Below are 15,346 nucleotides of genomic sequence, written 5' to 3'. Positions count from 1 at the left end.
AGCATGAAGCCCGTTTGGAGAGGTTTTTCAGAGGCTCTATAAAGAGGGGTTGAAGTTATCCCTGGAGAAATGCCAGTTTTATCAGACCTCTGTCACCTATCTGGGGCACGTGGTGTCTGCCGCAGGGGTATCTACTGATCCAAAGAAGTTGGAAGCTGTCACCACTTGCCCTAGACCTACAAATGTGACTGAGTTACAATCCTTCTTAGGTTTCTGTTCTTACTACAGAAGGTTCGTGAAAAGTTTTTCTCAGATAGCTGGTCCTTTGAATGAGCTGCTAAAGAGGGAAACAGAAGAGGAAGGGCTGACGCCTCGGAAGACAGAGATACCCAGAAAAGGGCCCAGAGGGTCTAAGGAGTCTATTCAAGCCCGGTGGGATGTCAAGTGTAACCAGGCCTTCTGGAAATTGAAGGAGAGTCTTACTAAAGCCCCAGTCTTGGCCAATGCAGATCCGCAAAACCTTATGAGTTACACGTGGATACCAGTAGAGATGGTTTAGGAGGAGTGTTATATCGGGAAACTGAAGGAAGGCTGCACCCTATTGCTTATATTAGTCGCAGTTTGTCCCCCTCAGAGAAGAATTATCCCATTCACAAGTTGGAGTTCCTGGCCCTCAAGTGGGCTGTGGTGGACAAAGTGAGGGACTACCTTTATGGGGCTTACTTCGTGGTCAAAACTGATAATAACCCATTGACGTACCTACTGACTACTGCCAAGTTGGATGCTACTGGTCATAGGTGGTTAGCTGCCCTCTCTGAATTTCAGTTTAGTTTGAAGTATCGGCCTGGAAAAGGGAACTTAGATGCTGATGCATTGTCTAGTCGGCCACATCCTGCTGATAAAAGAGAACGTGAGTGGGTGCATCTCACCTCTGAGGGAGTACAAGCCACCAGCCAAGGAGTAGAGTACCGCGTGAAGGGAGTCATGGGAGCTGAGGTAGCTGGAGTTTCCCCTTCAGGGGTGCCCAAGTGTTATTGTGATTTGACCCAAGTACGGAATGAAGAACTTCCCCAATTATCTAAAGAGGATATGAGGAAAGCTCAGAGAGAAGATTCTCTGGGAGCAGTAGTACAAAAGGCTTTGAAGACCAATAACCCTAAACTCCTAGTGGAGAGCCCTATAGTGGGGACCAAGGTAGTCCATCAGGACTGGGAACGGATGAAGTTAAGTGAAGGAATAATTTACCGAATAAACACTGTGGAAGAGTCAGATGGAGTGTGTCAGTTGTTTCTGCCAGAAAAATACCGTCTGACTGTCCTTGCAGCCTTACACGATTCGCATGGACATTTAGCATTTAGAGCCTGATAGGACATTTCAGTTGGTCAGAGACAGGTTTTACTGGCCCTTCATGAGGAAGGAAGTGGAAGCTTATTGTCATTCTTGTATACACTGCATCCAGAGGAAGACCCTACCTCACAGAGCGGCTGCTATGGGTCATCTACAGAGTCATGGTCCCATGGAGCTGGTGTGTATTGACTTCCTGTGTCTCGAACCTGATTTGGGTGGGCATGGTAACATCTTGGTTGTGGCCGACCATTTTACCCAATATGCTCAGGCTTTTCCAACTCGGGATCAGAAGGCTAGTACAGCAGCCAAAGTGCTAGTTGAGAAGTTTTTTGTCCACTACGGTTTGCCACAAAGGTTGCACTCTGATTAGGGATGAAACTTTGAAAGCAAGCTGATAAAAAGACTCTGCGGACTGCTGAATATACAAAAGTCTAGGACTACTCCATATCATCCCCAGGGAGATCCTCAGCAGGAGAGATTTAACCACTTGGCGACCGCTCACTGAACTGGTACTGCGGCAAAGTGGCTCGTTATCGTCTGGCGACGTAGACCTACGTCACCAGACGATTGGGGATCGAGTGAGGAAATCCGCCCACTTGTGTAAACAAAGCGGGCGGATCTCCTCTGTGACAAGCAGGGACAGATTACAGGATTCAGCATAGCTGAACCTGCGATCTGTGTCTGTGTCACACAACCCCCTCCCCCCACACACGTCAGTAAGCATGAGGCATACATTTAACCCCTTGTTCACCAATAAAGTTAACCCCTTCCCTGCCAGTGTCATTATTACAGTAACAGTGCATATTTAAAGCACTGATTACTGTAGTAATGTCACTGGTACCCCAAAAGTGTCAAAAATGTCAGTCAGGGGTCCGATCTGTCTGCCGCAATGTCGCAGTCCCGCAAAAAAAATTGCAGATTGCCGCCATTACTAGTAAAAAAAAATAAACAATAAAAATGACAAATCTTTCCCATAGTTAGTAAACGCGATAACTTTTGCGCAAACCAATCAAAATACGCTTATTGTGATTTTTTTTTTACCAAAAATATGTAACAGAAAACAAATTGGCCTAGAATGTTAAAAAATTTTGATTTTTTAATTTTTTTTGGGAATGTTATATATCAGAATGTAAAAAATATTGTTTTTTTTTTTTTCAAAATTGTCGCTCTGTTTATCAAAAATTAAAAATCGCACAGGTGATCAAATACCACTAAAATAAAGCTCTATTTGTGGGGAAACAAGGACATAAATTTAATTTGGGTACAACGTCGTACGGCCACGCAATTGTCCGTTAAAGTAACGCAGTGCCGAATCGCAAAATATAGCCTGGTCAGGAATGGGGTAAAATCTTCCGGTCTTAAGCGGTTAAAAATACGCTCATTGAGAATTATTTTGTCAAAGACATGTAGCCAAATACATTTTGGCCTAAATATATGACAAAATTGAATATATTGGATATTTTTTAACTGTCAAAGTAGAAAATTTCAATTTTTTCGCAAAATTTTCGCTCTTTTTTTATTAATATCACAAAAAATGAAAAGCGCAGAGGTGATCAAATACCACCAAAAGGAAGCTCTGTTTGTGGGAAAAAAGGACATAAATTTAGTTTGGGTACGGTGTTGCATGACCGCGCAATTGTCAGTTAAAGTCGCGCTGTCCCAAGTCGCAAAAAGTGGCCTGGACGTAAAGCAGGAAAATCCTCCGATGATAAAGTGGTTAATCGAACATTGTTGAATATGTTGGGAACATTACCACTTGAGAAGAAGCAGGGTTTTCCCCATATTTTCTAATGTTTGGAAGAGAAGCTCGACTGCCCATCGACTTAGCTTTTGGTACTTCCGTGGATCATACATCGCAGGTCTCTTACAAGAACTATGTCGACAGACTTAGGCGAAATTTGAAATTGGCTCATGAGAAGGCGATGGAAGCCTCTGCAAGTTGAGAACAACGGAATAAGAGGAACTTTGATTTAAAAGTGAGGGTGCAAGATCTGCAGCCAAGTGATAAAGTGCTTTTGAGAAATCTGGGGTAGCTGGAAAGCATAAATTGGCTGACCGCTGGCTCCCACAGCCTTTTGTCATTCAAAGAAAGAAAAAAAGAAAAAGAAAGCCACGCTAAAGTGAAGTGTTTGATAGCAAATCAAACAATAAACTTAAATAAACCAATTAAGGCGAATAAATAAAGCCAATGACCTATGTGCAATATGTCTCAAAACAGCATGACATGTATATGGATTAAAATGAGTAAAGTCCACATAAAAAGTCCATAAAAGAAAAGCAGCAAACAGATAAAGAGTGCTGTGTCTAGGAAGACGTCATTTGTGACGAAACGCGTCGGTAAGGCGTGCTGACGTCACCACGAGGAACCCGGAAGTCAGGTGGCAGCGTTCTGAGAAACAATCTGTACATTAGCGCTATTGATGTCAACTAAATGTGAGTTTTTAAACCTCATTTTAAATAAAGTAGTCTTTGCATACTACACCATTGTGGCCCCCTTTCTCTTGCATATCCCTCTGGGAGCATTGAGCAGTGGATATCGAGCTCGTTTGGTGTCGGTGTACATTACGATTCTTTGCTGGAAACAGTGACCACGAGACTACCCTGTGTGAGACGCCACTTTCCTGTATGGATCCACTGATGCCTTTACCTATGGTTTAAATGCCTTACTGATCTGATTTCTGGTAAGCCTTGTCAAGTACCTGGGAGGAGTCTGAGTTGACGAGGTCGGCCTCTCTTATATCTCTGGCCCAGACCCCACTGAAGGTGAGACAGAGGGTGTCAAAGGCCAGGAGGGACACGAGTGCCTGTGGTTGTTGATGGATCAGGATAGGCTGCTTGTCCAGATCCTGGAAACTGGAACATGCAATGCTGTATGGAACATGTGCAGCAGATAGCCAGGCAAGCACTCGGGTAGTTCTGAGAGACAAGGTTTGAGACAGAGTCAGAGTAGCCAGAGTAGTAGGAAAGCCAGGGTCATCAACAGGCGGTGCAGCAGGGTACCAAATCGTAAGGAGAGCCAAAGTCAGGGACGGAGGCGGGTCAGGTTTAGCAGAGAAGCAGAAGCAGAATCCAAGTCCAAGTTCAGAACAAGCCAGGTCAGCAACAGGGAAGCATACAGGTATCATCAGGTCACAGGAAACAGCTGAAGATCAGTCAGCACAGGAAACAGGAATGAACTTCATTTAAATAGCCTGTCTGGCACCACGCCCATTAGTCATTCTTCTGGGAATAGCCTGTGCACGGCCACGCCCCAGACGTCTCACAGGGATTCCCTGACATTGCCCCCCCCTTAAGGGCAGCCTCCGGATGCCCAACATAGTCCGTTTTTCCGGATGTCGTAGAAGGTAGGCTCGTAATAATCGAGAAGCATGGACGTTTGAAGCAGGTTCCCAGGAATTATCCTCAGGGCCATAGCCCTTCCACTTGATAAGAAGCTGTGTCCGACCACCCCTTCTTCTACAGTCCAGAATAGACTCCACCTCAAATTCTTCATTTCCTTCGATCAAAAGGGGAGCAGGAACTTCAGATCCACGATCTGGGAAGGGGTTGGGAACTGCTGACTTCAGTAACGAAACGTGGAACACGGGATGGATCTTCAGATTACCTGGTAAGATTAATTCGAACGCCACAGAATTGATCTTCTTCCTGATAGAAAATGGACCTAGGTATCTTGGGCCAAGCTTTTTTGAGGGACACTTTAATCTCAGGTTTGCTGTAGATAGCCAGACCTTATCCCCCGGTTTTAAATTCAAATTCCCTCTCCTTCTTCTATCAAAAAATTTTTTATTACCAGCCTGTGCCTTCAAAATGGTTTCCCGCAAAAGCTGACTGTTGGCATTAAGAAAATTTAGTCTTTCTTGTACAGCTGGTACAGCAGATTCCATAGGTAACTCGGGTAGGAAGGAGGGGTGATATCCATAATTGGCATAGAAAGGAGACTGCTTGGTGGCGGAATGAACGGAGTTATTATAAGCAAATTCCGCTAAAGGGAGGAGTAACACCCAGTCGTCTTGAGAAAAAGAAGAGAAGCACCTTAAATATTGTTCAAGAGTTTGGTTTGTCCTCTCGGTCTGTCCGTTTGTTTGTGGGTGGTAGGCAGAAGACAAACAAAGTTCAATGTTTAATGCATCACATAAAGCTTTCCAAAACTTGGAAGTGAACTGCACCCCACGATCAGAGACAATGCTGGCTGGAATGCCATGCAATCTCACCACTTCTTTGATAAACGTGGAGGCAGTGTCAGAGGCAGAGGGAGTTCCTTTCAGAGGTATAAAGTGTGCCATCTTGGAAAGACGATCAACTACGACAAAGATAGTGGTAAACCCTTCAGATGGAGGAAGTTCCACAATAAAGTCCATAGAGATCATACTCCATGGTTTTTCAGGTACGGGGAGAGATTCCAACAGGCCCCAGGTCTTGGCCCGATCAGACTTGTTTCTGAGACACACAGAGCAGGATCTGACATAGTTTTTACAGTCCTTTAACCAATCTGGCCACCAAAAGGAACGGGAGACCAAATCCGAGGTTTTATGGATACCAAAGTGTCCAGCCAGAAGATGATCATGACACTTCTTAAGAATGGTGACCCTCAGTTGTTCGGGAATAAAAATTTGTTCCTTGTGGAAATAAAGTCCATCCCTCTGTTGGAGATGCAAGTTCAGAGGAGGTGGGGAGTTTGCAACTGTCCCCTTGATCTGTGACATCAAGTCTGTTTGCAAGAGTAGGAAATTCTTAGCTGGCAAAATAGTGTCAGGTTCAGGAGGTGGAGCTGGTTCAGGGAACATGCGAGAAAGGGCATCAGGTTTGCAATTCTTAGAGCCCGGACGAAAAGTTATATGGAACACAAATCGAGAGAAGAAAAGTGCCCATCTTGCCTGTCGAGGTCTTAATCGTTTTGCGGTTCTTAAATATTCTAAGTTATTATGGTCTGTAAAAATAAGGATAGGGTGTGCAGCCCCCTCAAGTAGGTAGCGCCATTCCTCCAGGGCAGCCTTTATGGCTAACAGTTCACGATCTCCTACGTCATAGTTCCTCTCAGAGGAGCTTAATTTTCTGGAGAAAAAGGCAATAGGGTAGAGTAGGGACTTGGCTCCTTGTCGTTGGGATAGTATAGCCCGACCGCATTTTCAGAGGCATCCACTTCAAGTACATAGGCTAAAGCGGGATCTGGGTGTTTTAAAATGGGAGCGGAAGTAAACAGAGTCTTTAATAGTTCAAAGGCGGCTTGAGCCTCTGGAGTCCATTTGAATGGGGTAAACTGTTTGGTCAGCTGTGTGATGGGGGATATGATGCCAGAAAAGTTCTTTATAAACTTCCTGTAAAAATTAGCGAAGCCCACAAAGCGCTGTACTGCTTTCTTGTCCTCGGGGGCAGGCCATTCCAGTACGGCAGATACCTTTTGCGGGTCCATAGCAATGCCATCCGCAGAGATAATGAGTCCCAGAAATTGGATAACCTGTTTTTCGAACTCACATTTCTCCGCCTTTGCGTAAAGACGGTGTTGGCGAAGTCTGTCCAGTACCTTCTTTACATGGTTTCTGTGTAGGTCGAGAGAACTGGAAAATACAAGGATATCATCCAAGTATACGATGATAAACAAATCAAGATAGTCCCGAAATATATCATTAACAAGATGTTGGAATGTGGCTGGGGCATTACAAAGACCGAATGGCATGACCAGATATTCAAAATGCCCAAAGCGCGTTCGAAACGCGGTTTTCCATTCGTCTCCTTCACAAATTCTGACTAGGTTGTAGGCACCCCTCAAATCAAGTTTGGAGAACACCTGTGCCCCTCGTAACCTCTGGAAAAGTTCGGGAATTAGGGGAAGAGGATAACGATTCTTGACAGTTATCTTATTGAGATCACGATAATCCACACAGGGCCTAAGGGTATGGTCCTTTTTCTCAACAAAGAATATGCCCGCTCCTGCGGGTGAAGTGGAGGGTCGGATGAATCCTTTTTCCAGTCTTTCATTAATGTAGTTACGGAGAGTCTCTAATTCGAGCTCAGAGAGAGGGTAGATCCGGCCAAAAGGTATTTCAGCCCCTGGCAACAGTTCAATGGGGCAATCGTATGTACGATGGGGAGGAAGAGAATCAGCGCTCTTTTTATTGAAAACATCCAGGTATTTGTGGTAAACTGTGGGTACCAGTTTCAAGACTTCGGGGTCCGGGTGGATACCAAGGAGAGAGGTAACAGTAAGAGACTCCTCAGGAACACAGTGTGCCCGGCAGTAGGGAGAAGAGAAGGAAATCTCACCCGTGAGCCAATTGATGCTAGGGTTATGGGCCTTCAGCCAGGGTATACCAAGAATGAAAGGAAACATGGGTGATGTTATAACGTCCAGGCAAAGGAATTCTTGATGACCAGAGGAGGAAGAGCAGAAAATTGGAGCCGTCTCTTGTGTCACTGGACCAGACTTGATACCAGAGCCATCAGCCAGGTGAACAACAAACCCTTGTTTCTTGGTACAGAGAGGTAGATTGTGTTGGGCTGCAAATGTCACATCCACAAAACAGCTACAGGCCCCAGAGTCTATAATAGCAGGAACAGAGATAGTCTTTTCAGGAAGTTTCAGATGGCAAAGCAAGGTGAGATGTGTTTGATTAGTCCCGGGTGGATGCATCATAGAAATCCAGTTAGAGGAGGTTCTGCAAGGCCTCACAGGACAAGTCTGAATGTGGTGACCGGCATCGCCACAGTAGAGGCAGAGATTGGAGCAATACCATCGAAGACGTTCCGATGTGGACAGAGGGGATCTCTGGAAACTCTTTCGTGAAGGGTAGTGAGGTACCTCTGGGGGGTTAACGGTAATGAGAGAAGTATCAGCCCCAAACTCCGGGTGTACCAAAGGAGCCTTGTTAGTTCTTTCGGTTTGCCTCTCACATAGCCTCCGGTCAATCTGGATGACAAGGTTCACCAGGTCTTCTAAGGCCGTTGGTACCCCCACCCTGGCAAGTTCATCCTTTAGGGCATCAGACAAACCAAGACAGAACTGATGATGGAGGGCCGAATGGTTCCACAGAGTATCGGCACTCCATACACGGAAATCTGTCACATAATCCTCCACAGGCCTTAGGCCTTGCTTTAACTTGCTAAGCTTTGATTCAGCAGTCAGATGACAAAAAGGATCTGCGTATAGCTGGGACATGGCAGAAAAAAAAGAGTCCATGGTTGTCAAGGCTGGATCGTGTTGTTCCCGAAGATGGAAAGCCCAGGATTGGGGCTCATCCTGAAGGAGCGAGATAATGAACCCCACCTTGGTATCTTGCGAAGAGAAGGTTCGAGGCAATAGGGAAAAGTGTAGTTCACAAGAATTACGAAAAGTCCGAAATTTTCTTTGATTTCCAGAAAAACGTTCAGGAATGGGAACCCGAGGTTCCGGGTGGAAATCCGCCGCACAGGATGTGCTGGGCTCCGTCAGAAAAGAGTCATTTTTGCGGGCCGATAATTGATCTTCGATGCAATCCAATTTTCCTTGCAGGCTTTGTACCATGTGGGACAGTGCAGAGATCGATCGGCAAACGTTCTCCAGTGGAGAGACCTCCCTTTCAGACTCCATAGTTGGCTGACTGATACTGTCAAGTACCTGGGAGGAGTCTGAGTTGACGAGGTCGGCCTCTCTTATATCTCCGGCCCAGACCCCACTGAAGGTGAGACAGAGGGTATCAAAGGCCAGGAGGGACACGAGTGCCTGTGGTTGTTGATGGATCAGGATAGGCTGCTTGTCCGGATCCTGGAAACTGGAACATGCAATGCTGTATGGAACATGTGCAGCAGATAGCCAGGCAAGAACTCGGGTAGTTCTGAGAGACAAGGTTTGAGAGTCAGAGTAGTAGGAAAGCCAGGGTCATCAACAGGCGGTGCAGCAGGGTACCAAATCGTAAGGAGAGCCAAAGTCAGGGACGGAGCCGGGTCAGGTTTAGCAGAGAAGCAGAAGCAGAATCCAAGTCCAAGTTCAGAACAAGCCAGGTCAGCAACAGGGAAGCATACAGGTATCATCAGGTCACAGGAAACAGCTGAAGATCAGTCAGCACAGGAAACAGGAATGAACTTCATTTAAATAGCCTGTCTGGCACCACGCCCATTAGTCATTCTTCTGGGAATAGCCTGTGCACGGCCACGCCCCAGACGTCTCACAGGGATTCCCTGACAAGCCTTTTGCGAGCTCATAGCATGCAGCACGGGGCGTGGATGAAGACACAGTAAATTGGTGGTGGACTCCTTTCTACACACAGCACTCTTTATCTGTTTGCTGCTTTTCTTTTATGGACTTTTTATGTGGACTTTACTCATTTTAATCCATATACATGTCATGCTGTTTTGAGACATATTGCACATAGGTCATTGGCTTTATTTATTCACCTTAATTGGTTTATTTAAGTTTATTGTTTGATTTGCTATCAAACACTTCACTGTAGCGCGGCTTTCTTTTTCTTTTTATGCTTTATAGTGTTTCCCACTACAGCTGCAGCTTTATTTGTTAATTTGTGCTTAGCGCGGTTATTTTATACACTACTATTCAAAGACAGAACCCTGGACTTCCCGTCTACTAAATCCATCCAGAGGGTAAGGTGGGGATGCTTAAAACTTGGCACAGGAATCACCTATTACCTATTTCTGAAGCAGTCAGAACATCGACTGAATGGACGAAGAGGAAGATACTCCTAGAACACCTAGGCTACGGTCTCAACCTTTACAGAGTTCAAGTTCAAAAGCTGCAAGTGTAGTAGATGAAGAAGGGGATTGCAATGATGAAAGTGTAATTTTTGACCGGTGGTGGCCATCTTGTGAGGGATCTTCCTCTGAACCGTCTCCACCCGTTGCTGAATGGACTTCTGCCCCTCTCCCTAAACGCGAACTTGGTCAGGGACATAGTCCACCTGTGAGAAATGTGGAACCAAGACAGATGGAAGAAGAAATTATGCTGATCTCTGAGGTTCCATTGTCTAATAAGGATGTTTCTGTGGATTCTCCCTCGTCTAGATTAGGAGAACCTACCGTTGAAAATTCAAGCTCCTCTCCCATGGAGTCATTTGAAGATTTATACGGGAGTCAAGGCTCAGAAATATTCCCACCTTCTGAGGAAGTGGATTCTTTTGAGGATAGGCGAGAAGTGTCAATGAGTCATGAGTCACCAGTGGAAGAAGGTACTACTGAGAATGAAATCGGAATATCTGCTAGATTGCAGAGAGAGATACATCCTCCCAAGAGACTGACCTACAGTACCTTGGGGGAAAGTTCCAAAGAACAAATCTCTACAGCACAACGGTCTATGCCATCGACTGTTTCTTCTGTTGATAACTCTCAAGAAGAAAGTTCTATTCCACCCACCCATTGACACTATTAAATTGGCTGCTGATCTTCTGTTGGCCTTTTGTGAGAGTGACCCAAATTTATCTGATGATATGTACAATAAGTTACTAGATAGTGATTTTATTAATCAGTTTTCAGTTGCAATGAATGCTACTTTAGATGGTTAATTTAAACTTTTTTGTATAGACCAGTTCTTGTCTTCTCTGGAGAGAAATTTCCTTATCTTTGGAGGACCAAAGATGTTCAAGTGGGGGGAGGATGTAGCCTGGTCGCACGGCTGGTGTTGTTCAAACTGTTATTTGTTATTAAAGTTATGCAAAGACAGTGACTTTGAATCATGAATCATGGGAGATGTAGTTCCGGGAGGAGCCAGGACCATAGACTGCTATGTAAAGGGACTCTTCTCCCAGGGAGCAATGAGACTTGTGGAGCCTGCTGGGAGTGTCTTTATAAAGGGGGGTGGGACCCACTTTTGCTCTCTTGCCTCGAGGACAGCGTGCTGTAAAGAAGGGGAAGAGCTGCTGCGGATTGAAGAGAAGTAGGCCGGAGGCCTAGTGGCGGACACCGGAGCTGAGTCGGGCAGCGTGTATACGGAGAAACCTCGGTAGCGTGACCGAGCGGAAGGACGTCTGACAGGCCGAGAGAGTCGCTGAGCAGAGCGGGGCCTGGTTGCAGTGCGAAGCGGAGTTCCCGGTATTGGGTGAGAAACATCCAGCATCTACATCTGTATCTGTCACATACCTAGACTGAGCCATGGCAGGACTGCCAAACTGTTTGAATAGAAAGGCCATACTGACTGATAGTATTACCACTGGACACTGTCGTTGCACTTAGTGCGAGGTGGGTGAACTAGGCCTTAAGCCCTTTCCAGTACTAGGCTGTCTGTCTAATAAGAAGCATCAAGATCAGTTTCGCATTCATCTTTGTGGATTACAATTACTGACTACTTTGGGGATTATAACTACCAATCACCTTTATTTGATTACAATTACTTTCCTTGGATTGACTGAATATTTCTTGCCGGTGAAGACTAGTGAGGCCTCACTCTCCAGGAGACTCTTGCAGTTCAGTATAAAGGGGGCCCCCGTTAGTACACAGAGTGCACTCTGATATTTAGTTAGTACTGTTATACTGTTCATTCTACAGTTATTCTGTAAGTGAGGTTAACCTTAATTTGCGGTCACGCTCTAATCACTAAAACATTAGTGTGTCTATATTGTTGCCGAACGCAATCCTCTAGCATATATATGTATGTATATACATTATATATGTGTGGCTTGTGTTCCAGATCCTGAGTGCTGAACTCTACTCAAATCCTTGGTTGGGGACTCAGGATCTACATTATTGGCAATCTTTGCATTATCTCTGATTCTATACCTTTTTATTTCAAATCTAAAGGCAGTAAATTTGTTCTTTCACTGCAATACTTGTGGTCTTAATAATTTACCATGACAGAACCAATAGTGTCAGTTGGGTTGGAGCAGGCTCAGGGCTAAAGAAGTGAAGAGGATATACTTGCATTAAGCCACTCCCCTGGGAGCAGGGCTACACAAGTATTGTCAGAAGCACTTTTTTTCCACACATTGTTAGAAGTACTAAATTTAACCAGCCAAATCCTTTCGAAGAGGTGAGGAACATGTTAACTGCTTGTGTACTGCTTTAGTTCATCAGGTAAGTTCCATGAATAATGCTATAGATATCAGTATTAGAAGTGACAAGCAGATGTTTATCTACCTATCTGATCTTTTTTGGATTTTGGATGTTTAATTGACCCTTTCTTAGCTTGGTTTACAGCAACAACACCCCGGTCTGATTTTTTCAACCGTGGAATAAAGGGGTTTTTTTTTCTGCTTGAAATAAATTAGATTGGGTTGCTGCATTTAAGCCAAGCTAAATGTAAATGTTAAAAGATCAACTATAAATCCAAAATATGTGATCTCAGAATATTTTGTCGCTGAAGCCATCTGTGAAATTTTTGTTATACTGATTCACTCATGGCCTTACACTGGCACTTAAGTTTCTACTTATGTTATCACGCAACTTTTATTTATAAGACACACATTTTTCCAGTTAAATCCAGTTAGAAAATGAGTGATTCTTGGTGAAAGCTGTGATGATAGTGTGTGAAAAAGTGGACTGCTTAGGGTTTGTTTTTTTTCTAAATTCAGATTTCATTTTCTTTCTATATAATATACAACCAAAAAGAAAAAAAAGAAACCCCCCCCCCCAAAAAAAAACCCACAAACAATTAACCTCAATTAAGTTAGCTCATAAGACACTAGCTTCAACAGTACATTTAGTTTAATAATATACAATATTCCAAAGATACTGAGAATATTTCAAGAATATTCCAAGAATATTCCAGGGCAACCGAAACACTATATTATTAACAGCTTATAAAAAATTGGTTTAAGACAGGCCAACCCACTCTACAAGTACTTGCATTCTCTATTGTGGACCTAAACTAGACCATGGAGCGTCTATCCTTTTTTTACATATTTTTTTCAAATTTTCAAGAGGCATTTCGCTGAGCAGAAGTATATTTCTCAAATAATATGTGTTTATCCATTTTCTGAATCCAATCCCTAAGGGTAGGCGGGTTTGGCGAAACCCAGCAAAAGGCCATAAAAGTAATCTTACAATAGCAACTTCCTGCTCATATTCCATATTGTTGGAGCAGTTTTACCACTCTCCAACCGTCCACCTGAACGAGTGCATGCAGCTGCTCAGGGATGAGCACATGCCATGGCCACAATTCTGTGCTTCACAACCATGGAAAAATTGAAATAGTGTGTCACATTCAGAGGGTGTTACCACCACTTAATGTGGCCCATGCTACCCTATGGGACAGTGCCACCATTTCTCCGCAACTGCTTTGGTGGTGTGGTTGTTTGACAGTAGATTTACAGGGTTAAATCAGGTGGGGACCTCCTTACTACTTGTCAAAGTCTGCAAGGAGTGACAGAGACTTCCACACATGTGAACAAGCTCTTAATGTTAGATTAAAAAAAATAATTAAAAAGGGACTGTCACAAACCTAATACACAAAGTTTAATCTTTATGGAAATATGTTTAAAATGCATATTTATTCTTGGAAAGTATGAATGACCAGTATTGTTCAAACGTATTTCTCAGTGTACCAAGGTTTTTTTAGAGGGACTAATCATTCACTTCAAAGAGGTGGACCACTATAGCAACACAGGATTATCTGTGATCCGTATAGGAGGAATAGGATTTTATTATTGTTTTTTAATTGACCGCATACTAGGTTAATGATAAACTGCTTTTCTATTATATATTTCAATTTGTCATATCAAAGATCCTATGTTTCCGATAAGAAGGTTGCAAATTCTACTCACTCTGCATAAGATATAACTTGTAAGTAAAGCTTTTTACTTGCTATCAGCTCTACATAGAGATCATGCCAGATAAGGTGCACATGTACAAAGATAACATATTTGATTTGCACCAGTTGCACATATGCCACACTTAGTGGGGGAAAATTGTGTATAAATGGTAGAAAAGTGATTATATTCAATGTTTTAATTTTTTTGTATTAGTAAAACCTTTTGCAGTCAAATGCCTGTATTTATAGATGTGTGAATTAACATTTGCATGTACAGTATTATTGTTGCCTCAATATTAAAAAATATGAGCTTAAAGACAATCAGTATTGATGTGGATTATGTCATTTGTACTTCAGGGGGAGGGCCCAATAAGAATGAAAATCCAGGGGCTGGTCCTAAAGGGAAAAATCTGGAAGTACCTCCTCGAATTGCTGTGACTAAACCACCACCAACTAAAGGACCACCTGTGCCTTCATAAAGACCAGGAATTAACCAAAAATCCAGAAATGTGAAAAACTGAAAAAAAATATATATATATATATATATATATATATATATATATATACATATATAAAGTGCCTTGCGAAAGTATTCGGCCCCCTTGAACTTTTCGACCTTTTGCCACATTTCAGACTTCAAACATAAAGATATAAAACTGTATTTTTTTGTGAAGAATCAACAACAAGTGGGACGCAATCATGAAGTGGAACGAAATTTATTGGATATTTCAAACTTTTTTAACAAATAAAAAACTGAAAAATTGGGCGTGCAAAATTATTCAGCCCCCTTAAGTTAATACTTTGTAGTGCCACCTTTTGCTGCGATTACAGCTGTAAGTCGCTTGGGGTATGTCTCTATCAGTTTTGCACATCGAGAGACTGAAATTTTTGCCCATTCCTCCTTGCAAAACAGCTCGAGCTCAGTGAGGTTGGATGGAGAGCGTTTGTGAACAACAGTTTTCAGTTCTTTCCACAGATTCTCGATTGGATTCAGATCTGGAGTTTGACTTGGCCATTCTAACACCTGGATATGTTTATTTGTGAACCATTCCATTGTAGATTTTGCTTTATATTTTGGATCATTGTCTTGTTGGAAGACAAATCTCCATCCCAGTCTCAGGTCTTTTGCAGACTCCATCAGGTTTTCTTCCAGAATGGTCCTGTATTTGGCTCCATCCATCTTCCCATCAATTTTAACCATCTTCCCTGTCCGTGCTGAAGAAAAGCAGGCCCAAACCATGATGCGTCCACCACCATGTTTGACAGTGGGGATGGTGTGTTCAGGGTGAAGAGCTGTGTTGCTTTTACGCCAAACATAACGTTTTGCATTGTTGCCAAAAAGTTTGATTTTGGTTTCATCTGACCATAGCACCTTCTTCCACATGTTTGATGTGT

General features: G+C 43.4%; 1 protein-coding gene across 1 annotated transcript in view; it reads left to right on the top strand.

Moving 5' to 3' along the window:
• The window catches only part of LOC309554382 (transmembrane channel-like protein 1), a 186,051-nt gene extending 171,569 nt beyond the window's left edge, over nucleotides 1-14,482 (top strand). Inside the window, exon 17 of the mRNA XM_082256052.1 lies at nucleotides 14,309-14,482. Coding sequence (XP_082112178.1) covers nucleotides 14,309-14,430 — 122 coding nt within the window. The 3' untranslated portion in view covers nucleotides 14,431-14,482. The remainder of the gene's footprint in view (nucleotides 1-14,308) is intronic.
• Nucleotides 14,483-15,346: the final 864 nt, after the last annotated feature.

This window comes from Pelophylax lessonae (genome assembly GCF_965119305.1).
Source record: "Pelophylax lessonae genome assembly, chromosome: 1".
NCBI classification, from domain to species: domain Eukaryota; kingdom Metazoa; phylum Chordata; class Amphibia; order Anura; family Ranidae; genus Pelophylax; species Pelophylax lessonae.
This window is presented reverse-complemented; position numbering and strand designations above follow the sequence as displayed.